The 22,595-nt window shown below is 43.7% G+C and overlaps 1 protein-coding gene across 1 annotated transcript in view; it reads left to right on the top strand.

Annotated features, from left to right (window-relative positions):
• The first annotated feature begins 1,421 nt into the window (after positions 1–1,421).
• The window catches only part of Fh (fumarate hydratase), a 25,953-nt gene continuing 4,779 nt past the window's right edge, over positions 1,422–22,595 (top strand). The window contains 7 exon segments of the mRNA NM_017005.2: positions 1,422–1,558; positions 8,867–9,001; positions 11,678–11,788; positions 13,744–13,920; positions 16,231–16,413; positions 18,833–18,998; positions 20,746–20,949. Of these exon segments, the coding sequence (NP_058701.2) occupies positions 1,436–1,558; positions 8,867–9,001; positions 11,678–11,788; positions 13,744–13,920; positions 16,231–16,413; positions 18,833–18,998; positions 20,746–20,949 (1,099 nt within the window). The 5' untranslated portion in view covers positions 1,422–1,435.

Raw genomic sequence — 22,595 nt, 5'->3', positions numbered from 1 at the left:
TATGTGTCGTGTGCCCCTGCTCCAGTTCTTGTTCTGGAACACACGGACCTGACATGCCTATAAATAAATTTCTCTCAAACTAGATCCCCCCCTCCACACACACACACTGTGGGTGCTCTTTAATACAAAAGTGCAAACATTTAGGGTAGAAGGTAAATTGCTTTATACGATTATACTTTAACTTACTGCTTTGTCTTTTTTCCCCTTAACCTAACTTCATTAGTTGAGAGAGGGAAGAACTAGATACTGAGGTCTGAAAAACCAGTACCGGTTTAGTTGAGCATTTTGACTTAGTCTCTCATTCTTATTTTATTTCATTTGTGTTATTTTGAGACAGGGTGTCCTGTATCCCACGCTGACTTCAAACTCTCTGTGTAGCCAAGATGGCCCTGAACTGTTCTTTCTATCTCTGCTTCTCAAATATGAAGATTGCAGGTCAACAGAACATTTGTGGTAGGCTCACTATGGAGCTCAGGCTGTCCTTGAATTCAACACAGTGGCTTCTAGAGCGCTGAGGTTATATGTTGGGGCTACTCATTTCCTGAAGACCTTTCTCTTTAACTGTCCTCTGATTCTGTAACAGAAAACTACAAGAAGTGACACAATGTTATATCAGGTACTCTTTTTCCATTGGCATCATTTTAATTAATGTTTTTCTTAGCAGTAACCACAAAGAAAATTGGAGACAAAAAAAAAATCCCAAAATTGTGGACACATTGTAAATGTTATCAGAGGACACGTTAAAAGACAGAGGAAAGGGCTGGAGAGATGGCTCAGTGGTTAAGAGCACTGACTGGTCTCCCACAGGACCTGAGTTCAATTCTCAGCAACCACATGGTGGCTCAAAACCATCAGTAATGGGATTCAATGCCCTCTTCTGGTGTGTCTGAGGACAGCTACAGTGTACTCATATATATAAATAATTCTTAAAAAAAAAAAGACAGTAAATTTGACTCCAAAATGACAAAAACGTTGTAGGACAATTAATAACTACTTCCTTGTCTAAAATTCGCGACACTTTCTAAAACACCTAGGAAGATAGTATTTGACAAAAATGCGTTCATATGGATACACATCATGGGTGGTTGCAGGATTAAATAGTAACTTGATAACATGTTCTTTCTACAGGCATTTTTAGCTAGTAATCCTGCCTCCGAGCAGCCACATTTAAAATATTGCAGAAAGACCTGCCCTCCCGCCTAATATCTTTTCCCATGATTCCTTCCTCACTATTTTCCAGTGAACCTGGGACTTCAAACTGCCGTACACTGGCCCAGGGAAGGAAATCCGCCCCATCAGTTATTATTGGCCAGCCATGGTTAGTCCGGTCCTACATACTCAGGACGAGTTGTTTGATTGGATAAAAGCGTGGCCGAGCGCTGACGTTCAGGGGGCGTGTCTTGGGCTCAGCTTTCCATCCACGTACAGCAGCACCATGAACCGCGCATTCTGTCTCCTCGCTCGCTCGCGTCGCTTCCCGCGGGTCCCCTCCGCCGGTGCTGTATTGTCAGGGGAAGCGGCCACCCTCCCACGGTGTGCTCCGAACGTCGTGCGAATGGTGAGCGGGCATCTCGGGCCGGGCCTCCCCGCGGTGACCTTCATGTCAGTGTGTCCTGGGTGTCCCCGCGGGCCGCGCCCGGGCTCAGCACCGGCAGGCATGCGCTCCTTCCGCCCTGGACGCTGCCTCCAGCCCGGTGTGTTGGAGCTCCCGGGAGCTCAGGGGCGACGCGCTCCTGCTAGGGAGCATGGGTGTCAGGACAGACCTACCCGGTATCTGAGCTTGTACAGGCCCTTGGTCCAGGACACCTTCTCTGGGAGAGTGCACGTACGGAGTATGGGGGCTGGGGGATGATGCCAGGATGCAGGGGTAGCGGAGGCAGAGGAGTGCCTAGGGAAAGAGGAAGCCCCTTCCTTGCCCAGATATCAAGCCCTGCTGGCCCGACACAGACAGGGTTCTCCCGTAGGCTAGGGTACCTACCTCTAGTTTCGGATTCTTGGTCCACCAGAGTGCACTTAACCTGCTTTCAGGCCCTCGCGGTGAATGAAGCCGGTGCGGTGTGTCTTCTGAACGGAAAGGCTTTACTTACTGACTTATTTACTTGACTGTTTAGCTTGTGAGGTTACATGTGTTCCCTCTCGCAACTTATGTAAAACTCTGAAATCCGTAAATGTGGACATAGCAACATAAGTACTCTGAAGCATGCCTGAGCAGATTGCATAGGACCGAACAATAGCCCTAATCAAGATTGTTGTATTCAGAAAGACGGCTAAAGGAACTTACGGGGCCAAGGTATGACATGCTTCATTAAGCCCCTCCACTGTTTAGGGCTCTTTAGAAATTATTAAATGTGAGTGTGTATTGTTAGGAGAAGTTTTGAGAAGTGAATATTTAGGAAGACCACCCCGAGGTGTATGTAGCATGCCTTTCCGCAGTGCGAGCTGTGATTTCAGATCCCACTGCTCCTTTCAGGCCTTGCCCAGTGTCTACATGGAAAATTGAGATAATTACAGAGGTCAGCAAGATAGAACTTGGGAAAACACTGTGTAGTACTGTGCTTATTAAATATACCCCCTCTAGTGTTCTTAGAAGGGCCAAGACATTCTTTTGGATTTCTAGAAACTTGAATGACATCTCTCTATACTGTCTTGGAGCATCTCAGTGTCTGTGTCAGGTGGGACCTGTAACACACTCTTTTTTTTTTTTTTTTTTTTCTTTTTTTCGGAGCTGGGGACCGAACCTAGAGCGCTAGGCAAGCGCTCTACCACTGAGCTAAATCCCCAACCCCTCTGTAACACACTCTTAATAGCCTTGACACATGTGCTCGCTCGCCTACACACACACACACACACACACACACACACACACACACACACACAAACATAAATCTTGAAAAAGAAGTTATAAAGTCCAGGCTGCTTAAATTTCCTGTAACTTTGCTCTGGTGATTTTTAATGCATTCTAAAATCTCTTTAAAAAAGACCGTGTTTCTTTTTGTTTTAAAGCTTGTTTAGGGGAACAGGAAGGTGGAGCGAACCCATCAAGGCAAATGTGAAAATAGCAGTTTCCTGCTGAGGGTTATAAATAATGTTAGAAAATAGAATCAGGGTACCTTTCTTTTTCCATGGCTCCAAGGACATTTCTTGCCCTTTAACCCCCCTTGTAATTTCCAGCAAACCTGTTGATTTTGTTAAAGGTTGTTCTCTAGTATTGAGAAATTCACATGACCCTGGAAGCCGTGTGATTTAGAAGGACACTTCAGAGTTTACCTGAAGTGTCACGTGGGGTTATGACGCACTGTTGACGTCTTCTCTGCTTGGGGCCCTGTAAATAAGATGGACCATATATGCTTAGAGTTCAGAGACCGTTGGCAAAGATTGAATACACAAGGAGCTGTCGAGATGCCTCAGAGGGTCGGAGTCCCTGGTCTATGACTTAGGGAAGGAAGGTTTGATGCACAGTTCTAGGGTGCAGTATCAAACGGTAGGGCAGGCATAGCAGCAGGAGCTTGAGGTAACCCGACACACTGGGTGTGCAATCAGGAAGCAGAGAGCACCATTAACGCTCAGATTGCTTTATAATATAACTACATTTTCCCCCCTTCCCTTGTCTCCTTCCCATATACCAATCCCTGTCACGGACCACTCAGACGGAGGACACCGCGAGAGAAACAGGGCTCTGGTACTCAGGAAGGCACAGGTTTGGCTCAATGACAGACAGACAACACACTCAGGGTGGTTTGAATCTGCTGTGATTTTACTGAAATCTGCTTTGTGGTTATATACAATGCTTGAACAGGAACTAATTTCTTTTGACCCCTTGCCAGGGTATACTCAAATAATAACCAAGAAAGAGTTTAACAGTTTACATGAAGTTCAGAACAGAAAGTAAGACAGGAAATAAATTTTCCTGAGAATGAGACTGGTGCCAGACGGTGGTCATACACCTCATTTACCTCAATCTCTAAGTATCATCTCTCAGATAACAACAGGACAGACGGCTGTAAGGAATCTTTAATCTTTTACTCGCTTTAGCCAAAATTCATGTAATCGTCTTTTTAAAGATAGCATAGTTCCTTTTGATAATAGGCAAGCACAGGGACATGATCTGACTAAGCATTCTTTAAAATCTAAGGAATAATATAGTGCTCTCTTTCCATCAATATTAACCCATCTGTCACCTTCTTCATCATGTGTCCCTGTGTTGGGCAATGGCTCCGCAGTGGTCCTGTATCTACTCATGCTGTTTCTACCTAAAGGAGCAGCCCACCACCTCCCTCTAATTAAATGATGTTTTCTTCCATGTAACTACTTGATAGGAATTCCTAAACGTTTGGGTTTTTTATAATTGACGGGACTTTCCCCTCTAATAGCTAGCGCCTTAATTCTTTCACTATCTAGAGGGTCTGGATTTTCCACAGTTAATTCTTCCTGTTGTAACTTGTTGATCACATCTCTTAGAGTTTCATTCTGATTCTACTTAATCTTTGCTAGTGCTTTCAAAAGAGGCACGGCCCATAAAGACCAAATCGGGTCTCGATGTTCCTGTTAGTAGAAAAAGAAACAAAAGAGCCAATATGGATCGTACCCATTCCAATCAGCTAGGCAGAAAGTGGAGGAGAAAGTGGCCAAGTGTCTCCGGGAGACCAAGTTCTGAGGAACACGTATCTCTGGCCTGCTGACCATGATTGTTTCATGTCAGACAGACTCCACGGGAGCTGGCGCAGCAAATCCCTTTGCTCTATGTCAAAATCATGGCTTCTTTTTCTTAGTGATTAGTGTGTTTGTGTCTTAGTGAATTCTCTGTTTTGATAAAACAACGTGACCAAGGCAACTTATAGAAGGAAGGGCTTAATTTGGAAGCAGAGAGAGCAAACTCAAAATATTAATAGCCTTTAAGCTCTCCAGTGACATACTTCCTCGGCAAGGCCACACCTCCTGAACCTTCCCAAACAGGACCATTATCTGGGGACCAAATATCCATATGCCTGAGACTGTGGGGAACATCTTGTTCAAACGACCACAGTATATAAATGACTATATATACAAGTGACACAGAATAATATTGCTTATGTATGCATGATTTCAGAACTGAATACTTGGTGTTGGACATCCAGGTTAGCACACATAGGATGCTGCCACCAACACAATGGTGGTGCACACAGTTTAGATGTCTTCCCATCTCAGTTATTCTAATCTAGATGACCCATCATGGGCAGGCCCAGAGGCTTGTCTAATTGGTGATCAATCCTGTTAAGGTGTCAGTTACCATAACACCTGTGGTTGGTTAAAGGCAAGAAATAGAGTTTTGGAACTTTGTCCTACACCGAGATGCTATAGTATTTGTTTTTGTTTTACATTGGCTATGTTTTTAATGATAAAGACAGGATGCTTTTGAAATGACTGCCAAGATTGTGACTTTAGCTACAGTTTTCTGCACCTTAATTTTAAAATGTGGGTATGAAAATCCTAGATTACCTCTGTCTTTACTGCTCTAGATTAGTGGTGCTGTGGCCAGGACCCACAGTTTCCATCATGCTGTGCACTTGCTCAGCCATTAAGTTTCCCCTCCAAGGAGTTAAACTCTGTTTGGAATTTTTTTTTTTTTTTTTTAAGATTTAGAGCTGAAGCAGATGACTCAAAGGAATCATGTCAAGTAATTTTTTTTTTTAATTCTAAACACTACAGTAACTTGCTTGGAAGATAAATCATTAATATTTAGTGATGGAAGTTTAGTAATTTTGAACACAGGAGGGGACCATGAAAATTTGAAACCTGAAACTTAATTTTATAAAGTGCAGATGGAAGGTGTGCTCCCTTGGAGCCAGCATCCTGGTTCTCTCTAAGAAGGTCAGCAAGACAAGAAGGCCGGCGTTGTTTGCTGTTTGATCTAAAGCGTAGTTTAACATAAGGGTGCTTTTTCAGGGTATCTGAGGTGAAGGCTGTGACAGATTGCTTACTTGTCCCTCTCACACATGAAAGCCCAGCTGTTGGTTTGTTTATAGGGTGGGAAACACGTTGGTCAATGGCAGTGGCCCTGTGATGGAATTCTGGGAGAAAATCCTTATTACACTTACTTTATAGGACCAGGTGTCACTTGGGGACTTGGGACTGCCTGGAAATGGCTGTCTATTCCTTCAGGACGTGAGGATAAAAATGAGCCTGCACAGAGACTGACACACCAGAGTGTCAGCCCAGCCCCTCTCCCTTGTTGATTGGGTGATTTGCTGGTTGTTTAATCTTTTAGTATCTCTTTCATGTTGGACTCCTGAGGGCCTTGTAAGATCAAATGAGGCAATGTATAAAAAGTAATTTATAAATACACACACACACACACACATATATATATATATATATATATATATATATATATATATATATATATATGCTGCTCCCTCCTGTCCACCTGTCCAAGGTCAGTTCCTATACATCTATATGCTTAGTGTCTGGGTAGGTGACAGTTTTTTTTCTTCACACAGCGTCAAAACCATTGTGATGTAAGACATTTTTGTGACTCTTTAATTCGAGGAGAAAACCACAAATTAACTCTTCCTTGTCAGTTGACTGTATACTAAAGCAATTATTTAGGAATTAAAAAATGTTTTTGAAACTATCTGATTATATTTAGTTTATAATAATGCAAAGTACACACACACACACACACACACACACACACACACACACACAGAGTTTCCTGTGCAAAGATCAGAAAGTGACATCGGCAATCTTCTATCGCTCTCCATCATATCTCTTAACAAGGGTGTCTTGGACTGGAGAGATGGCTCACTCATTAAAGGTTAGATTCACAACCAAAAATTACAGGGAATGGTGTTTCACAGAACCTGTGTTTGCATTAGATTGGCGAGTGGTCTGGGTCTCCCTGGTTCTGCTGTCCCAGCACTGAAGTCACAGGCTTGTGCAGCCACAGGTACTCAGCCACGCCCTCAGAACTACAGCATGCAGCAAAGGTCTGAGTGTCACTCTCAAGTCTCCTGAATGAACGTATTGTGTACATATAACATTTTTAGTGTTTTGTAGATTTCTGTAGGGTTATAAAATATTTTTGACGGGAAATGATATAATTATATTTTAACTACAACCCCCCCCAAAACACCCCTCCCCAAATTATGACAGAGATCACATGATATTTCAGGAATATTCTGCTAAGATTATTCAGGTATTAAATATTTATCACTCACGGTTCAACATTGTGTATGCATTAAGTTTTATATTAAATTACTTGTTGAGAACTTGCTGATTATTTTTTAATTGATGCTCTCAATGGAAGCCCAGGCGCTCTGGAACCAGGAGCCTTGGGTCTGTGCTCTTGCTCTCAGTGACTGTTGATTTGCTCCTGAGTCTCAGAAGACCGCCATGCATGCATTCATGCTAATGTTTCTGAAGACTCCATAGCTTTCCTCAGATTCTGAAACGGTTCCATAACCCCAGAAGATGAAGTGTCTTAGCCCATCTCTTCCCTCATATTTACCTCAATTTGTAGGGGAGGAAGGATGACTTGTAGGAGCTTCAACAGTAGCTAAGAGGTGGCTGTCTGCCTGCCGTCTGAGCCGTTCATGTCAGTGCTGTCTCAGGCCTAGTGACCGTTGGGCTACCGTAACTTTAATTTTTTCAAAATACACTTTTAATGATGGTTCTTAAATGCTTTAACTGCCTTCCAACCCACCAGAGGTAGTGGATAAGAAAGAATTGCTGGGGGGCAGCGAGGGGTTGGGGGAGTGGACCTCTTTAGAAAGGTTCTTTGGAGCAGATCCCATCTTTGTTGTCAGGAAATCTGCAGTCGCAGCTCAGTCTGTTCACAGACGCTTCATGGATACACCAGCAGTTTGGTAGTGTCAGGATAGCAGCAGTGGTGGCACCACCTAGCAGGAACTGCCTGGCTTTAGCTGAATTGGCAGGAGTCAGCAGGAGGCATTCGGATCAGTAGAGACGGCAAACGTTCTCGGTTGGTTGTGCCTCTTTCAAGAGGAGCACAGATGCTATAAGCAAGCCCCAGTCCACTGTGTCGCATTTCTACTCCTTCAACATACGAGTCCTCCATGTGTTTTGCCTCAGCATGTGAGTCTGTCTCAGCTGACATCACTCTGCCAATCAGCCTGAGTCTGCAGAAGTGGCAAGAAACAGCAGCACACCATGGGAAGTTTTCTTGGTGCGTTTCTCTGTATGGTGGGTGTCCTGACAAATGCAGCTTAACTATGCAGTGTAAGGCGGACCAACACATGCCTGTCATTAGCGCAGAATCCTTCACGTGTCCTTTCACGTGCTTGCTTTAGCAGAGCATCCTTTCACCTGTGTCTGCCTCAGTGAAACGTTCCTTCACAAGCCTGCCTTAGTGAAACATCCTTTCACCTGTGTCTGCTTCAGTGAAACACTCCTTTGGGTGTTTGCCCTGCAAAATGCCATCCAACACAACTGGCTTTCCAAAGAACTGTCACGTTTCCACTTTAGACTGCGTTTTAGCTTTGGTTAAGTAGGTTTAAAAAAATCTCACAGTGGTTTTATATGTCTCAGAAGTTTCCAGTAAAATAAACTTTTAAGTGAGGTCTGAATTGGTGAAATCTCTACTAATAGAGGTATTCTTTCTTTTTCTCTTTTTCTTTTCTTGCTTTCCTTTTTTTCCCTTTTATTTCAAAGACTTTTTTGTGTTTATAATCTGGGCAGTATGTGAATTGTATAAACTGTCTTTAAGGCCAGAATTTATACGTATGGATGTCAAATGTTTTGAAGGAAAACTGATGGGATTTTATGGTTTTCTGATATTTATTAATGTTTTCCCTTAAAGCTGATTACATTTTGTTTTCTTTCATCCTGGATTTTTTTCAAGCTAAAATGATGTCTTCTTTGTCTTTAGGCAAGCCAAAATTCCTTCCGTATAGAATACGACACCTTTGGTGAACTGAAGGTCCCAACCGATAAGTATTATGGTGCTCAGACTGTAAGATCTACGATGAACTTTAAGATTGGAGGTGCGACGGAGAGAATGCCAGTAAGTGGCTTTGTGGAGATGTTGGAACTGGGCTGTATTCACACAAATCACATTATTTTGTAAATATTTTACAGAATTAAAATGTAAAGTTATGAGAAAACTAGCTTTTTATGTAATAAATGTTAGAACGATGTTGTTTCAAATAAGGCTTTGGTTACTTTGAATTTTAGCTGTTATATTAAATAATTTGCTAATGGGCTGTTTTAGTCAGGGTTCTCTAAAAGGGCAGAAGTGTGTGTGTGTGTGTGTGTGTGTGTGTGTGTGTGTGTGAGAGAGAGAGAGAGAGAGAGAGAGACAGAGACACAGAGAGACAGAGAGACACAGAGAGAGAGACAAAGACAGAGAGACAGAGAGACACAGAGAGACAAAGACAGACACACAGAGAGACAGAGAGACAGAGAGAGACAGAGAGACACAGAGGACAGAGAGACACAGAGAGAGAGACAAAGACAGAGACAGACAGACACACAGAGAGAGACAGAGACAGAGAGACACAGAGACAAAGACAGAGAGACAGACAGAGAGACAGAGACGGAGAGATAGAGAGACACAGAGAGAGAGAGAGACAGAGAGACACAGAGAGACAGAGACAGAGACAGACTGTGTGTATGTGTGGAATGCATCAGCGGCTCACAGGCTGCTCTGGGAATTCAGGGTAATCAGCAGTAGCTGTCTCCCAGTGTAGTGGCCGAGGGTCTGATAGTTGTTCCATCCCCAGCACTGGATGTCTCCTCAGTCCCAGTCGGCTGCTCCTGGAGTCCCAGGGAATGTCTAGAGAGCTGCTGCTTTTCCATCTGCCTGTAATCCCAAAGAAGTAGGTCTAATAACCAGTGTCTCGGCAGCAGGATGGATCTACCTGGCCAACAAGAGCGATAGCAAGCAAGCAAAAAGGAAAAGCTTCCTTCTTCCTAGTTTTACGTGGTCAGCCACCAGAGGGCGCAGTGCAGATTCAGGGTGGGTTTTCCCACCTCAGATGATCCATCGGGAAAATCCTCCACAGTGCGCCCACTGCTTAGGTCTTAGTTGATTCCAGAAGTGGTCAGGTTGACAACCAGTTTGAAGGTGTTTTTTTCTGTGTGTGTATGTGTGTGTCAGTTCTAGGTACATATTTTTATTTCAATTCTCAAAAATTTTTTTCCCACTGAATTAAAACTCCAGTTTTCCTTAAACATTACACTTTCTGTCTCCGTTCAGTTTCCAGAAGAGTGTATATCACACAAATATGTCAGACTACCGATATCTAGAGCATATGTGACTGTCGGTTTGATGCATAGCGTTATGAGACAGTTCTGCCGCCTTCCCTGAAATCCGCGCTGCCCTGAGTTAGCGATGTGCCAGTGTGTAGCACTAAGAGAGGAAATGGCTGGCGTGGTGATGTGTCACTGATGAGGGCTACATCTTGATTTCAGAGATGCTAAGGCATGAGAGATGCTGGAGTACCTCTTCCCTTCAGGGGCCCAGCTGGGGTGTAGAGCTGGTCAGGGCAGGGCACAGCTAGGCCTGGAAGGAGCCGGGCTCCATTCACGGAGACGCTGTACTGGCTGTCTTCTCTGTGTCCCTTTTTTCCTAAATACTTTTAATTCCACATTTTGACTTACTTGTAGGCCTCTATACTGAATCCTGAGTAACTTCTAGAATTTTAGGACAGCAGCAGAATCTTGAAGGAAGTCCCTTTGTCAACATTGACGCTAGTGCTTGACTAGGGGTTAATATAGGTTCTGACTACACGTTTGGGTGGCAAAAGGTCGTGACTGGGCCCCAGGTATTCTCCTGTTTGTCTTCTGGGAATAAGCAGGTGACCCCGATTGAGCACGGCAGCCGCCGCTCTGCAGACTGGGCAGCCATGTTTGGACTGCGACACCTGAGCCATCCGATTCGCCACTGAGTTTTGTTAAATATGAGAAAGGCAGATACTGTGATTAGAGCCAAGTGTTTGTACCTCAATTCCAAAGGGAAATTAACCCCTAGATCATTATCACGAATGTCTATACTTTATCTTCTTGAAAGGGGATAGAGGTGATGAGACCGGACTTCCCGAGTGAGTAATGTAAGAATGTCACAACCCCCATCCTCCCGTGGTACCCCGTGCTTTCTGATCTTGATGTTGGGTCATGAAACGTTCTCTGCCATGACCGCTGTTACCCTTTTTCACTTTTATGGCTTTGTGAGCGCTAGACTCAGTCACCCACCCAGATGGCCTTGGGTATGATTCAAACTCCTGCCTGTTTTCATGTCAAAACCTCTTTAAGTTCCTAGCTGGGTGTGGTGGTTCTCGCCTGAGATCTCAGCCCTTTTGTGATTGTTTTGAAGTCAGGCTTACAATGCAGCATCTCTGAGGGGATAATTGAGTACTGTTTAATACATGCTGCATTAAACACATCCAGTACTTGATAGTGTGCATCCATGAAGCACAGTTACCTCTGGCATTGTCTTTATCTGACCGTGTCTGTGACTTTGGCCTTAGATATGTGTACATATATTCAAGCCTCAAATCGCTTTTCTGTTCTGTTGATTCATGAGACACAGCAGCAATTTGTCTCTGATTTCCAAACTTTCCAGGTTCATAACAGTGGTACCTTTTTTTTTTTTTTTTTTTTTTTTGCAACTGCATAAAGTAACAGGTTTTCATGCTTATCTAAAATTGCAGGTTTAAGGTCTTTTTCTGATTAACTTTAGATCCCAGTCATTAAAGCATTTGGCATCTTGAAGCGAGCTGCTGCTGAAGTGAACCAGGAGTATGGTCTCGATCCCAAGATTGCTAGTGCAATAATGAAGGCCGCAGATGAGGTAGGAGGTGATAACCATGTTTACACAGTGGCACCGAAGCCACTTTGACGATAACTCTGTTGGCGGGAGGGCACTCGAGTTAAGAGTTCAGGGCAGTGTGGCAACTTCATCGGTATTACTCATCGAGGACTTAATGCAGTGCTCAGAACATCTTGGGATGGCATTTCTGGGTAATTTTACATCTTTTAAAGTCTCTTCACTTATTTTTTCTTAAAGATTTATTTATTTATTTATTTATTTATTTATTTATTTATTTACTGTATGTAAGTACACTGTCACTGTCTTCATACACACCAGAATCCCATTACAGATGGTTGTGAGCCGCCATGTCGTTGCTGGGAATTGAACTCAGGACCTTTGGAAGAGCAGTCAGTGCTCTAAACTGCTGAGCCATCTCTCCAGCCCGTCTCTTCACTTTTTAAGTCTCTGTTGATTTATACAGTTTTAAGAAAAAAACTGAAAAAGATGTTTAGGTTTTTTTATCTTACAAATAAATGATTTACTTTTTAAACTTGTTGTTTACTTGGTTGTGCATCTCCAAGAATATAATCTCCTTAGGTGCTGTCCTGAGGAAGTAGTCAGAGGTGAATTGAAACATTGTATAAGATGTTCCTTACATTGTAACCTGAGTTAGGTCGTCAGTAATAGAAATTAGTTCCTAAAAATTGGCGTAAAATAGACTCTAAGCTCAGACAGAGAAGCAGTTTTAAAAACATACTCTGTGATCTTAAATTTGAAAGTTTACAAAAAGAAAATGGACAGAAAATGGACAGAAAATGGTCTCTTTCTGTACCATCCCTCCCCCAGCTTACATCGTAGAATCCATAGATGCTCAGGCTCCTTTGTGAAATATGTAGTGAGGTCCGTGCACTACATGCTTAGTACAAGCACAGCTTTTAAAAAGGTTTAAAAAGTCATCCTGTGAGAAGCTGGCTGTATGGAGGCGGAGCCCACAGTTCTGGGGGTGGCTTCCTAAACGCTCACCCACCACCAGGGAGACGAGGCAGGTGCTGTCGAGCAGGTGGAGCGGTGCTGGGTCTGTGACAGAGTCACACTGTCCTTCGCGCTCTAGGCAGGTAACCGGTTTCCTACATCTGGAAAAGGAGATAGCCATTTAAGTTAAAGGAGCTCTCAAATATGTTCTGATCTTCTAAGTTAATCATTTTCTAGTGAAGTTAAGTATTGTGTTAGGAAGCCTGCAGTTTAAAAGCTACCACATACATTGAGACTTTAAAAATCTCTTGAGGGGCAGTGAGATGGCTTAGGGGGTAAAGGTTCCTGCTTCCATACTTGATTTCCAGGATCCATGTAAAGGTCGAAAGAGAGCTCTAAACTCCATAGAGTTGTCTTCCGACTGATGCACGCACACGCACACGCACACGCGCGTGCGCGCACACACACACACACACTGTAAAGAGAAATCTGACAGAAACTGGCAGGTCACAGCACTGCTTTGCATCTGGCAGTTGCTCTCACTGGACGTCTGTGCAGTGAAGTAGCCCTCGGCTCAGTGTCCTGCTGACTGGCAGTAGCATCTGTTGTTAGATGTGCCTGCTGAGCCACTGTGGCAAGTGTGTCTGAAGACCTCACACCAGCAGCCTCACAGGCGGGCTTCCACTGAAGCAGGCTGCAGCACAGGCAGGCAAGGAAAGTGGCTTCCATTCAGTTCCTGCCCGAGGCCAGTGAATGGTCATCCTTCAGAATATACAAAGTTTCATGTTTCAAAGTATCTATAATTAGAAAAAGTGATGCCACAGACATTTAGGGTTGTGCCACAGCTGCCTTTAACTGTCTTGAAGCCATTAGCAAGTGGCTTAGCATTTGGAAGAACTGACCTTGTTGAGATAGTTCTGTAAGCACAACTTTACTCAATCACGGTTGATTTCAATAACTAAACAAATACCTAGTTTTGCTTCTTTTAAAAAGACTTACTGATAATGCCTTCTTTCCTGCAGGTAGCTGAAGGTAAATTAAACGATCACTTTCCTCTGGTGGTATGGCAGACTGGGTCAGGAACCCAGACGAACATGAATGTAAATGAAGTCATTAGCAACAGGGCAATCGAAATGCTAGGAGGTGAACTTGGCAGCAAGAAGCCCGTGCACCCCAATGATCACGTTAACAAAAGCCAGGTAGGTGCATGCTGTTAGGACAGCTTGCCTTTCTGTATGAGTATGTTTTTACTTATTTAAAACATTCTTTACTTCAAAAAAGAGTTGTAAAGATAATCTAGTCTTGGGAGTAAGAGGCCGCTCTGGGCACAGTGGTCTTAAACAGGCTTCTTTTAGGATTTCCCCAGTTTTCCTCCTGAGCTTTCAGTTTGACGTTTGGAGTCCTCGAAGTGTGGGCGGTGGTGGGTATAGTGTGTTACAGCAGCAGTGCCTTCACTTGCTGTGTGACAGCCGTGAGGTCTCAGGGGACTGTCCTGTGAGAGGCCCTGCAGCCTGACTTGGCCGAGGTGATGCCACACTTTATCACCGGTTGTGAGGTGACCCTGCTAGGTGTCGCCACCTCACCATGGTATAGCATTTGCCACCTGGCATTTGTCACACCTTGGCCTATTCCTGGCATAACAATGGGGTATCAGTCAGAAGAGAGGTAGAAGAAACTTCAGGGTGTGTGTCCGATTCACCACAGAGCTTAGCAGAGATACTCGAGTCTAGACACAATCTCCACTTACAAAGGAGAGAATGTTTGTCGGGGGTCTCACCCACTGACTTACCGCTGGGTGTTTGTTGTCTTGTTTTATGCCGTTTGGTACTTGTCTGCAGTGCCAGGTTTGGACTCCAAGGCCTAACCATGCCAGGCAGCTGTTCTAACCCTGGGCACTGCTCTGCTGTCATAATAACGGTTTTCAGTTTTTCTTTCTAAAATTTTTTATGTTTGGTTTCTTGAAATAGGGTTTCTCTATGCAGGCCTGGATGTCCTGAGCTAGCTCTGTAGACCAGGCTGGCCTTAAACTCAGAGTTCTGCCTGCCTCTGCCTTCTGAGTGTTGGGATTAAAGGTGGGTGCCATACCACCCCGTCAGTATTCTTTTTTTTTTTTCTCCTTTTTTAAAAGATTTATTTATTTATGTAAGCACACTGTCGCTGCCCTCAGTCACACCAGAGGAGGGCATCAGATCCCATTACAGATGGTTGTGAGCCACCATGTGGTTGCTGGGAACTGAACTCAGGACCTCTGGAAGAGCAGTCAGTGCTCTTAACCGCTGACCCATCTCTCCAGCCCAGTTTTCCTTCTTTTTACATTTACTAATGGCAGTTTTTCTGTAAGAAAACTTTGTTCTCCCATCCATTTATGTATTCATTGTGCTTAGCACTATAAGTTCACAGCGGCCTGCTGATCCTTAAATTATAATCCTATATTTTGTTATTTATGCTATCGAGACTGCCTGAATTTGGGGAACCTTGCTCAGTTGGCTTTTGTGTCCTTTAGGCACGTCTTGTCTTTTCCCTGAAGCCACACCCTTATGAGTTGCCATAGTAAATAGGCACACCCACTGTGGGCATCCATCATCATATTTTTTCCTTGCTCTAGCCCTGGACACAGTCTTCTTTTCTTTTCTTTGTTTGTTTGTTTGCTTGCTTCTTTTTTCCTTCCTTCCTTCCTTCCTTCCTTCCTTCCTTCCTTCCTCCTTTCTTTCAAGAAATTAGGACCTGGGTGCTAGGTATATATTTTAAGTATTAAAAGCAAAGATTTTAATACAGTTTATTTTATAGAGCACTTTAAAAATTCAATATTACTTTTAGATATGTTTCTTAAAACATAATGTATAGCCTGAAGTCTGCCTCAGAATGGTGTAGTAGGAAACAGGGGTCAAAGGTTTGGTGCTCATTCTGGTTAGAGTTAGGTGGTAGGTTCGTGAGTGTTTAGTGAAAGGACCGTTCCTTTCAAATAAGTGCTTTGACAGTTGCCATACGTCAACTAGAAATGTGTTCATAGCCAGTGTGTATTTTAAAATTGCATCATGCCTTGAAAGTACAGGGACAGCGGTGTACACTGTATAGTGTACACGCCCAGTTGTCAGTTTCATAAGTCTAATTACTGTGCAGGTCATAGTATCTCCTCGGCTTTCTGCCTCGTAGAGCTTTTCTCAAGTGTACTAAGTAAATGTTTTATCAAAGAGTGGCTGCATTCTAGGACACATTGCTGCCTTCAGATGTGCTTGGTAATGCCTTTGCCATGGCACTTGTAACATAGTGGATTTAGCGTGCTTGGCTATAATATGAGTTATGTCCAGGCACTTGTACACGAGACAGTACTGCGTACGTTCTTATAGGAAGCCAGGTCGCTTTGCGTTTCACCAGCTGTCCTAGCACTTGCTGTGGATACTACTGAGTACTGTACCTGCTGGGTTTTGAATAGTCATTCAGTGGGTTTTATTTGAGGTCCTCTCTCCTTACCTCTGACTTAACATGTTTCTTTTGAAAACTCCCTGCAGAGCTCGAATGACACCTTCCCCACAGCAATGCACATTGCTGCTGCACTGGAAGTTCACCAGGTCCTGTTGCCAGGATTACAGAAGCTGCACGATGCCCTCAGTGCAAAATCCAAAGAGTTCGCGCAGGTCATAAAAATTGGGCGGACTCATACGCAGGACGCTGTCCCTCTTACTCTTGGACAGGTAAGGGAGTTTGACTCATTTTGTTCAGTTTAGGGATTGATACAAATTATCAACATTTTTCCCTCAAAATTGCTTTTAAAGTAAAGGCCAGCTATATTATCAGGTCAGTGATAAATTTTCTGAATTAACCAATTGGCAGCTTTTCTCTCTCTCTTTCTTTTTTTGTTGTTTTTGTCTTTGCTTCTTTGTGTAGCCCTGGCTGTCTTGGAACTCATTCATGTAGATCAATCAGGCTGTCCTTGAACTCTGCCTCCCGAGTGCTGGCATTAAAGGCTTGCCTCACCATGCATCGCCAGTCAGCAACTTTTACTTTTTTTTTTTTTTTTTTTTAATTTTTTTATTTACTCATTTATTATATATAAGTACACTGTAGCTGTCTTCAGATACACCAGAAGAGGGCATCAGATCTCTTTACAGATGGTTGTGAGCCACCATGTGGTTGCTGGGAATTGAACTCATGACCTCTGGAAGAGCAGTCGGGTGCTCTTAACCACTGAGCCATCTCTCCAGCCCTGGTCAGCAACTTTTAAAAGTGCCCATATAAGATCAGAGCAGGCAGGCAGTGAGCTGGACTCAGCTGGGTGCCAGGTTCAAGTCTTGCTTTGCTGTAGACCAAGTATGTGGCTGTAGGAAAGTCACTTAGCTTCTCTGTGTCTCAGCTTTCAGGGTCGTGAAGCAGTGAGAATGCATAGTTCTGAGGCCGTAGTGAGCTGGTCGGCAGAGTTTAGAACCATGTGTGGTATGTAGCGGTCACATTTTTATCCACCCGTTATCATGATTGCCTCGTCTGGCTGTCTTAACCTAAATTAAGTAAATTACAGCAAAATGTTAAAGTAATTAAGTGAGGCACCTTTTATCCTTTAACAGGACAGTTTGTGAAGAGGTATGACTGTTCAGGATAGCAGGAAGTATTTTTATGTTTCTGTGTGGGCAGCTGAAGGGAGATCTAATAATGTGCATTGCAGAGAAACAGAAGGGAACAAAAGGAAACTCACGATAAGAGTTTTGTCTCCTCTTGCACTCGAGGTTTGAAGGCAAAAGTCTATGTAGTTTATGTATCGAGAGAGAGCCGTCATTGCCAAATGCTGACTACGAGTCACTAAGTGACAGTTTGATGAAAACTGGCTGAGCGTAGAGACTTGACGGCTGCCCACTTGGATGGATTCTCAGTTGTCTTGTGGCAAATAAGCAGTAAAGCTTCATTAGTTAGCAACATTTTACAGAAGGAATGCGGAAAGGGGAACACTTGAGGGGCTTAGCAAAAACTGTGCCTTTTTGGCATTTCTATGTGTAATTTCTATGCATGTCGGTCTGTTCCCCTGGTTTCTAAGTCTTATCTATTTTTTTTGCATGTTAAAAGTCACTATGCTAAAAATCATTTTGCGTTGTGACTCAGTCTCCTGCATCAGGCCATTATACCATTTATCATGACAGCAATTCTATTTCCTTTTTTACTTTATGAGAAACATTTTTTTTTTTAAATTGGAATTGTCTTTTCAGTTTTTGCAATTTCAAAGTACATTCTCTAAGTGCATACAGCTGTTATGAGTGCACAAATGCACACATACATGCAAGGGGGGAGAAGAGGGGAGAGAGAAGGAGAGGTTAACATCTTATGAATTAGATCTAAACTTTTCAAATGTTTACTTTAGAATATACTGAAACCCTAATGTTAATTCAAAATATTCAGTATATTCAAAATATACAAAATATTTTAGTATTTTTAGGCAGGAGAAAAGATTTAGTTTATCTTGGCTTGCTAGATAAGGGCAATTGTAAAATACAGAGAGCATAAGGGTTTTGTCCCTGCATAGTTGTTCATGGTCCGCATTGCTGAAAATATGGTAGACAGACTGATGGTTGCTTTAAAGTGTGGTGTGAGAAGCAGTGCGCCTGCCTGATAGCATTCAAGTGCACAGTGATGCGGGGGCCCACCCCTCTGTCCCCTCTGAAGATTGTTGAATGAATTGCTTTACTCTCAGGTCCCTGCCAAGTAGCTTCTTGGGTTCCCTCTCAGGTCTTTAAGCTGAAATTGTATGGAAAGTATTTCTATTTTCTATTTTCTTTAGAGAATATTTAGTAATTTTTCTCTTTGGTTATATTCAAAAATGGGGGAGGGGATCAGCTCAGTGGCTGGACTGTAGGTAGAGCAGTAGTTTAATGTTGTGGAGCTGTTCTTAAAGGTTTATTTCATGTGCTGTTTTCTTGACTCTATTAGAACACTAAGTTATAAACTAAGCTTCATGTTATTATTTACATTGTGGATTTGTAGCCCTTTCTCTTCATCACGTGAATGCATTACCACTGACGAGCATATAATTTAGTATTCTCAAGTGCATTTTAAAAGCTTCTATTTGGTGCCTTTGGAGTATGTCGTAGGCCGATAGGAGTTTGTTCTTATAGCCATTTCTCTTCTCAGGAGTTCAGTGGTTATGTTCAGCAAGTCCAGTATGCGATGGAGAGGATAAAAGCTGCCATGCCCAGAATCTACGAGCTCGCTGCTGGCGGCACTGCCGTCGGCACGGGACTAAACACCAGGATCGGCTTCGCAGAAAAGGTGGCTGCAAAAGTCGCAGCACTCACAGGTTGGGGACCACACGCATCGCTATTCACGTTCTTCACAGCTTATGTAATTTAGGAGTAGTGTGTTCCCATCAAACATGGCTTGTGTCCGTTTGAGGAGTTAAGTTCACCTTACTTTTAAAGCCTTGCTTATTGTGAGGCAGCATTTGGTCCTTTCCCTTCAAAGCCGAGTTAAGGATTTTTCAAAGAAAGCAGCGGCAGTTGACTGTTGAGAACTTACCCGTGGTAAGGGTGCTGACGGCTTAGCTTTTGCTTGTCACACTTTGCCTTACTTACCATCTTTACAAACTGTCCCCCACTAGTACACTATTGTTACTGTTTCTAGACTCAGCTTGTCATGTCCAGAAGACGGATTCAGATGCTGATGTTACCATAAGGTTAGGGTAGTGATAAGTATATAATTCACATCACAAGCTGATAGGTGAGTTCTTAGAATACTCACTTTTTAAAAATGTTTCATATGTACATACACAGTGTATCTCACCATATTCACCCCCTCGAGATCCCCGAACACAGCTCCATCCCAGCTTCCAGTCCCCCTCAGTTTATATCCCCAAGTTTAACTTGTGCTGCCCACATATGCACCGATGAGGGATTATCTGCTGGGATATGGGCAGTCCACTGTTAGCCATCCCCAGAGGAAAGCGACTCCCCTTCCTCCAGCCGCCAGGAGCTTCTCAGGTAGTGTAGGGAGAGTTCTGCCTGTGCAGTAGCGGCTCTGTCCAGAGGACAGCATTTCACAGCTCTCCTGCCATCTACCAGCCAGACATTCCTCCTGTCTTCTCTTCTGAGATGCCTTTGGGCCTTGGGGTCAGGGTGACTGTCTTGTTAGGGTTTTACTGCTGTGAACAGACAACATGATCAAGGCCTTATCAATGACATTTAATTGGGGGTAACTTACAGGTTCAGAGATTCAGTCCATTATCATCTAGGTGAGGAACATGGCAGCATCCAGGCAGGCACGGTGCAGGAGAAACTGAGAGTTCTACATCTTCATCTAAAGGCTGCTAGCAGAAGACTGACTTCCAGGCAGCTAGGATGAGGGTCATAAGCCCACCCCCACAGTGACACACCTATTCCAACAAGGCCACACCTCCTAATAGTACCACACCCTGGGCCAAGCATATGCAAACCATCACAGTGATGTGTGCTTTCTGTGGCTAAGCACTCACACTTACCTATTTATTAGCTGAGGGTTTTTTATTTTTATTTTTATTTTTTTAAATCATGTTTTAATAGAAAGGAGCTGTATTAGGCTTTAGAGTACCCAGACTAGCACTGGGTGGGATGGGTGGATTTGTGTTCTCAGACTGGAACACAAGTAGAACAGACTGGGGCAGGCATAGCAGATGGCATGTGGACAGAAAGCAGAATGAATTTCCCAGTTCTCGTCCTTACGAGTAGCCAGCCCTAGTATGCATGTGCTTGTTAAAAAGTGTTAAGAGGCCTCTTGGGATGTCTTATTTGAGTATTGACACAGCTTGATTGAGGCATTTTCCTCAAGTGGAGATTTGCACTTATTCTTTATTGATTTATAGATTTATATATAGAGAGACTTGTAGATTTATAGTACTGGGAATCAAACTCTGCTAGTACCTTGCACATGCTAGGCAAGCAGTGTCAGTGAATTGTATACCCACCCCTCTGTTCTGGTTTGCTTTGTGTGCACTGGGCTTTGTTTAACTTGCTTCACATTGGCAGGCGTGTTTACCTTCCCTGTTTACCCTCGGAGCTCCTTCCCTCCTGCAGGTTTGCCTTTTGTCACTGCCCCGAATAAGTTTGAAGCTCTGGCCGCTCATGATGCTCTGGTGGAGCTTAGTGGAGCCATGAACACTACGGCCTGCAGTCTGATGAAGATTGCCAATGACATTCGCTTCCTCGGTTCTGGTCCTCGGTCCGGTTTGGGGGAGCTGATCTTGCCTGAAAATGAGCCAGGGAGCAGCATAATGCCAGGTACGCACAGAGCCGCACGCACGTTCTGGAGTGGCATTGGCCTGTGTTCCAGGGGTTTGCAAGCACAGGACACATCTTCACTCGCTGCTGTCCTTGAAGCGGTGGGGATGTGTGAGGGGCACTTGTTTTACAGTAGCCATGTGGGTCTTTGTAGAACTCTGAGGAGTGTCACTTACCAAGTCAGGAAGTTCCATGCTGGAGCCATCGTGTAGTTGTATCCTTCAGCCTAAGCCAACAGCACCGCAGTGACACAGTCAGCCTAGGCTACGTGAGGGTGAACCCTACCAAAGTCTGTCATGCTGTGCCTCGGGCTCTGTCCTGTTAGGTCAGAGTGGCAGACACTAGAGTCCGGCAGGTGATGTGGTTGGGTGAACAGGGAGTGACTAATGCTGACTTCAGTTGGAGAAATATCTTGGTAGTGGGTTCTGCCCACTCAGCGCTTTACTGGCTGCTTGGGGTAGAGACCAAGAACACTCGCTTATCCTTCAGCAGAGAGCAAACGTGGAGGTGGCACATATAGAACAGAGTCAAGATTCATGGAGGCTCCTCTGGACGCCAGGTGACTTATACTAAAACTGACAAAGTAACTAATAATTTACTGTATAAAGTTTTATACAGTAGATTTTATAGACTATATTTTTAACTATATATGTTATATATGGTCTACATATGTGCATAGATGAAAAGATCTCAATTTCCAATATTTTGTGTTGAAGAATGACATATAACCTAGTTGACTGATTGCAAATTTAGTAATTGTTAAAGAGAATGGAGCCAGGTATGGTAATGTGCATGGTTAATCCTGGCACTTTGGAGGCTGAGGCTAGAAGGTTATAAGTTCAAGGCCAACCTGGGCTACAAATAGTAGTTCAGACCTGACTGGGCAACTGAACAAAACCTTGTTTCCAAAAGAAAAGACAAATGAAAAGACATCACAAAGGGGCAATCCTCCAGTGCATTCTCCACAGATAGAAGAATCTGCTGTGTGTGGCTTGGATTTGGGATTCTTAAGGAGCTCTGCTGAGGTAGAGCCCTGGGTACTTGGGTGGTCAAGAGTTCCAGTGTAGCATCTCCCTGCAGCAGCACGGCCTTCTCTCTGTAGACCTTATTTATTGGACTTGTCAGCTCTTCTCTGCCCCCTCTTGGAGGGTAGAGTCTGCGTCCTTCTAACTGTGTATTGTGTGCCTGGTTGCCTAAACATGTACACAAGAATGAGAGCCATAGCAGTGCAAACCCGTGTGTAGACGGATCTTTTCACTAGTTGTCCTTGAAGGAATCTGTGTGCCTGTGCATCCCACTTCCTTTGATTATTCTGTGTGTCTGATATTGGGATTGGACCCAGGGCCTCCCTCATGTTTGGCAAATATTCTGTCTTTAAGATGCATTCCTAGAATTCTTTATACTTTTCGAGGCACAATCTCACTAAGTTGCCTAGGCTGGCCTTGACTAGAAGCTCAGGTAGTCCTCGAACATGGGCCCATTCTGCCTCAGCCTCCCGAGTGACGAGGATTGCAGCCCGTGCCCCAGCTTCGCCTTATTTTATGTCTTTATTTAATAACGTTAGGTTTCATTCTTTGCTGATATAAATAGTCTTATGTCACACAGGAAGCCATGAGTATATCTGATGAGTTTCTGCACTGGTTTTC

Source organism: Rattus norvegicus, chromosome 13 (assembly GCF_021556685.1).
Source record: "Rattus norvegicus strain SHRSP/BbbUtx chromosome 13, alternate assembly SHRSP_T2T, whole genome shotgun sequence".
Classification (NCBI taxonomy): domain Eukaryota; kingdom Metazoa; phylum Chordata; class Mammalia; order Rodentia; family Muridae; genus Rattus; species Rattus norvegicus.
Note: the sequence above shows the minus strand (reverse complement) of the source record. Positions and strands in the feature narration are given on the sequence as shown.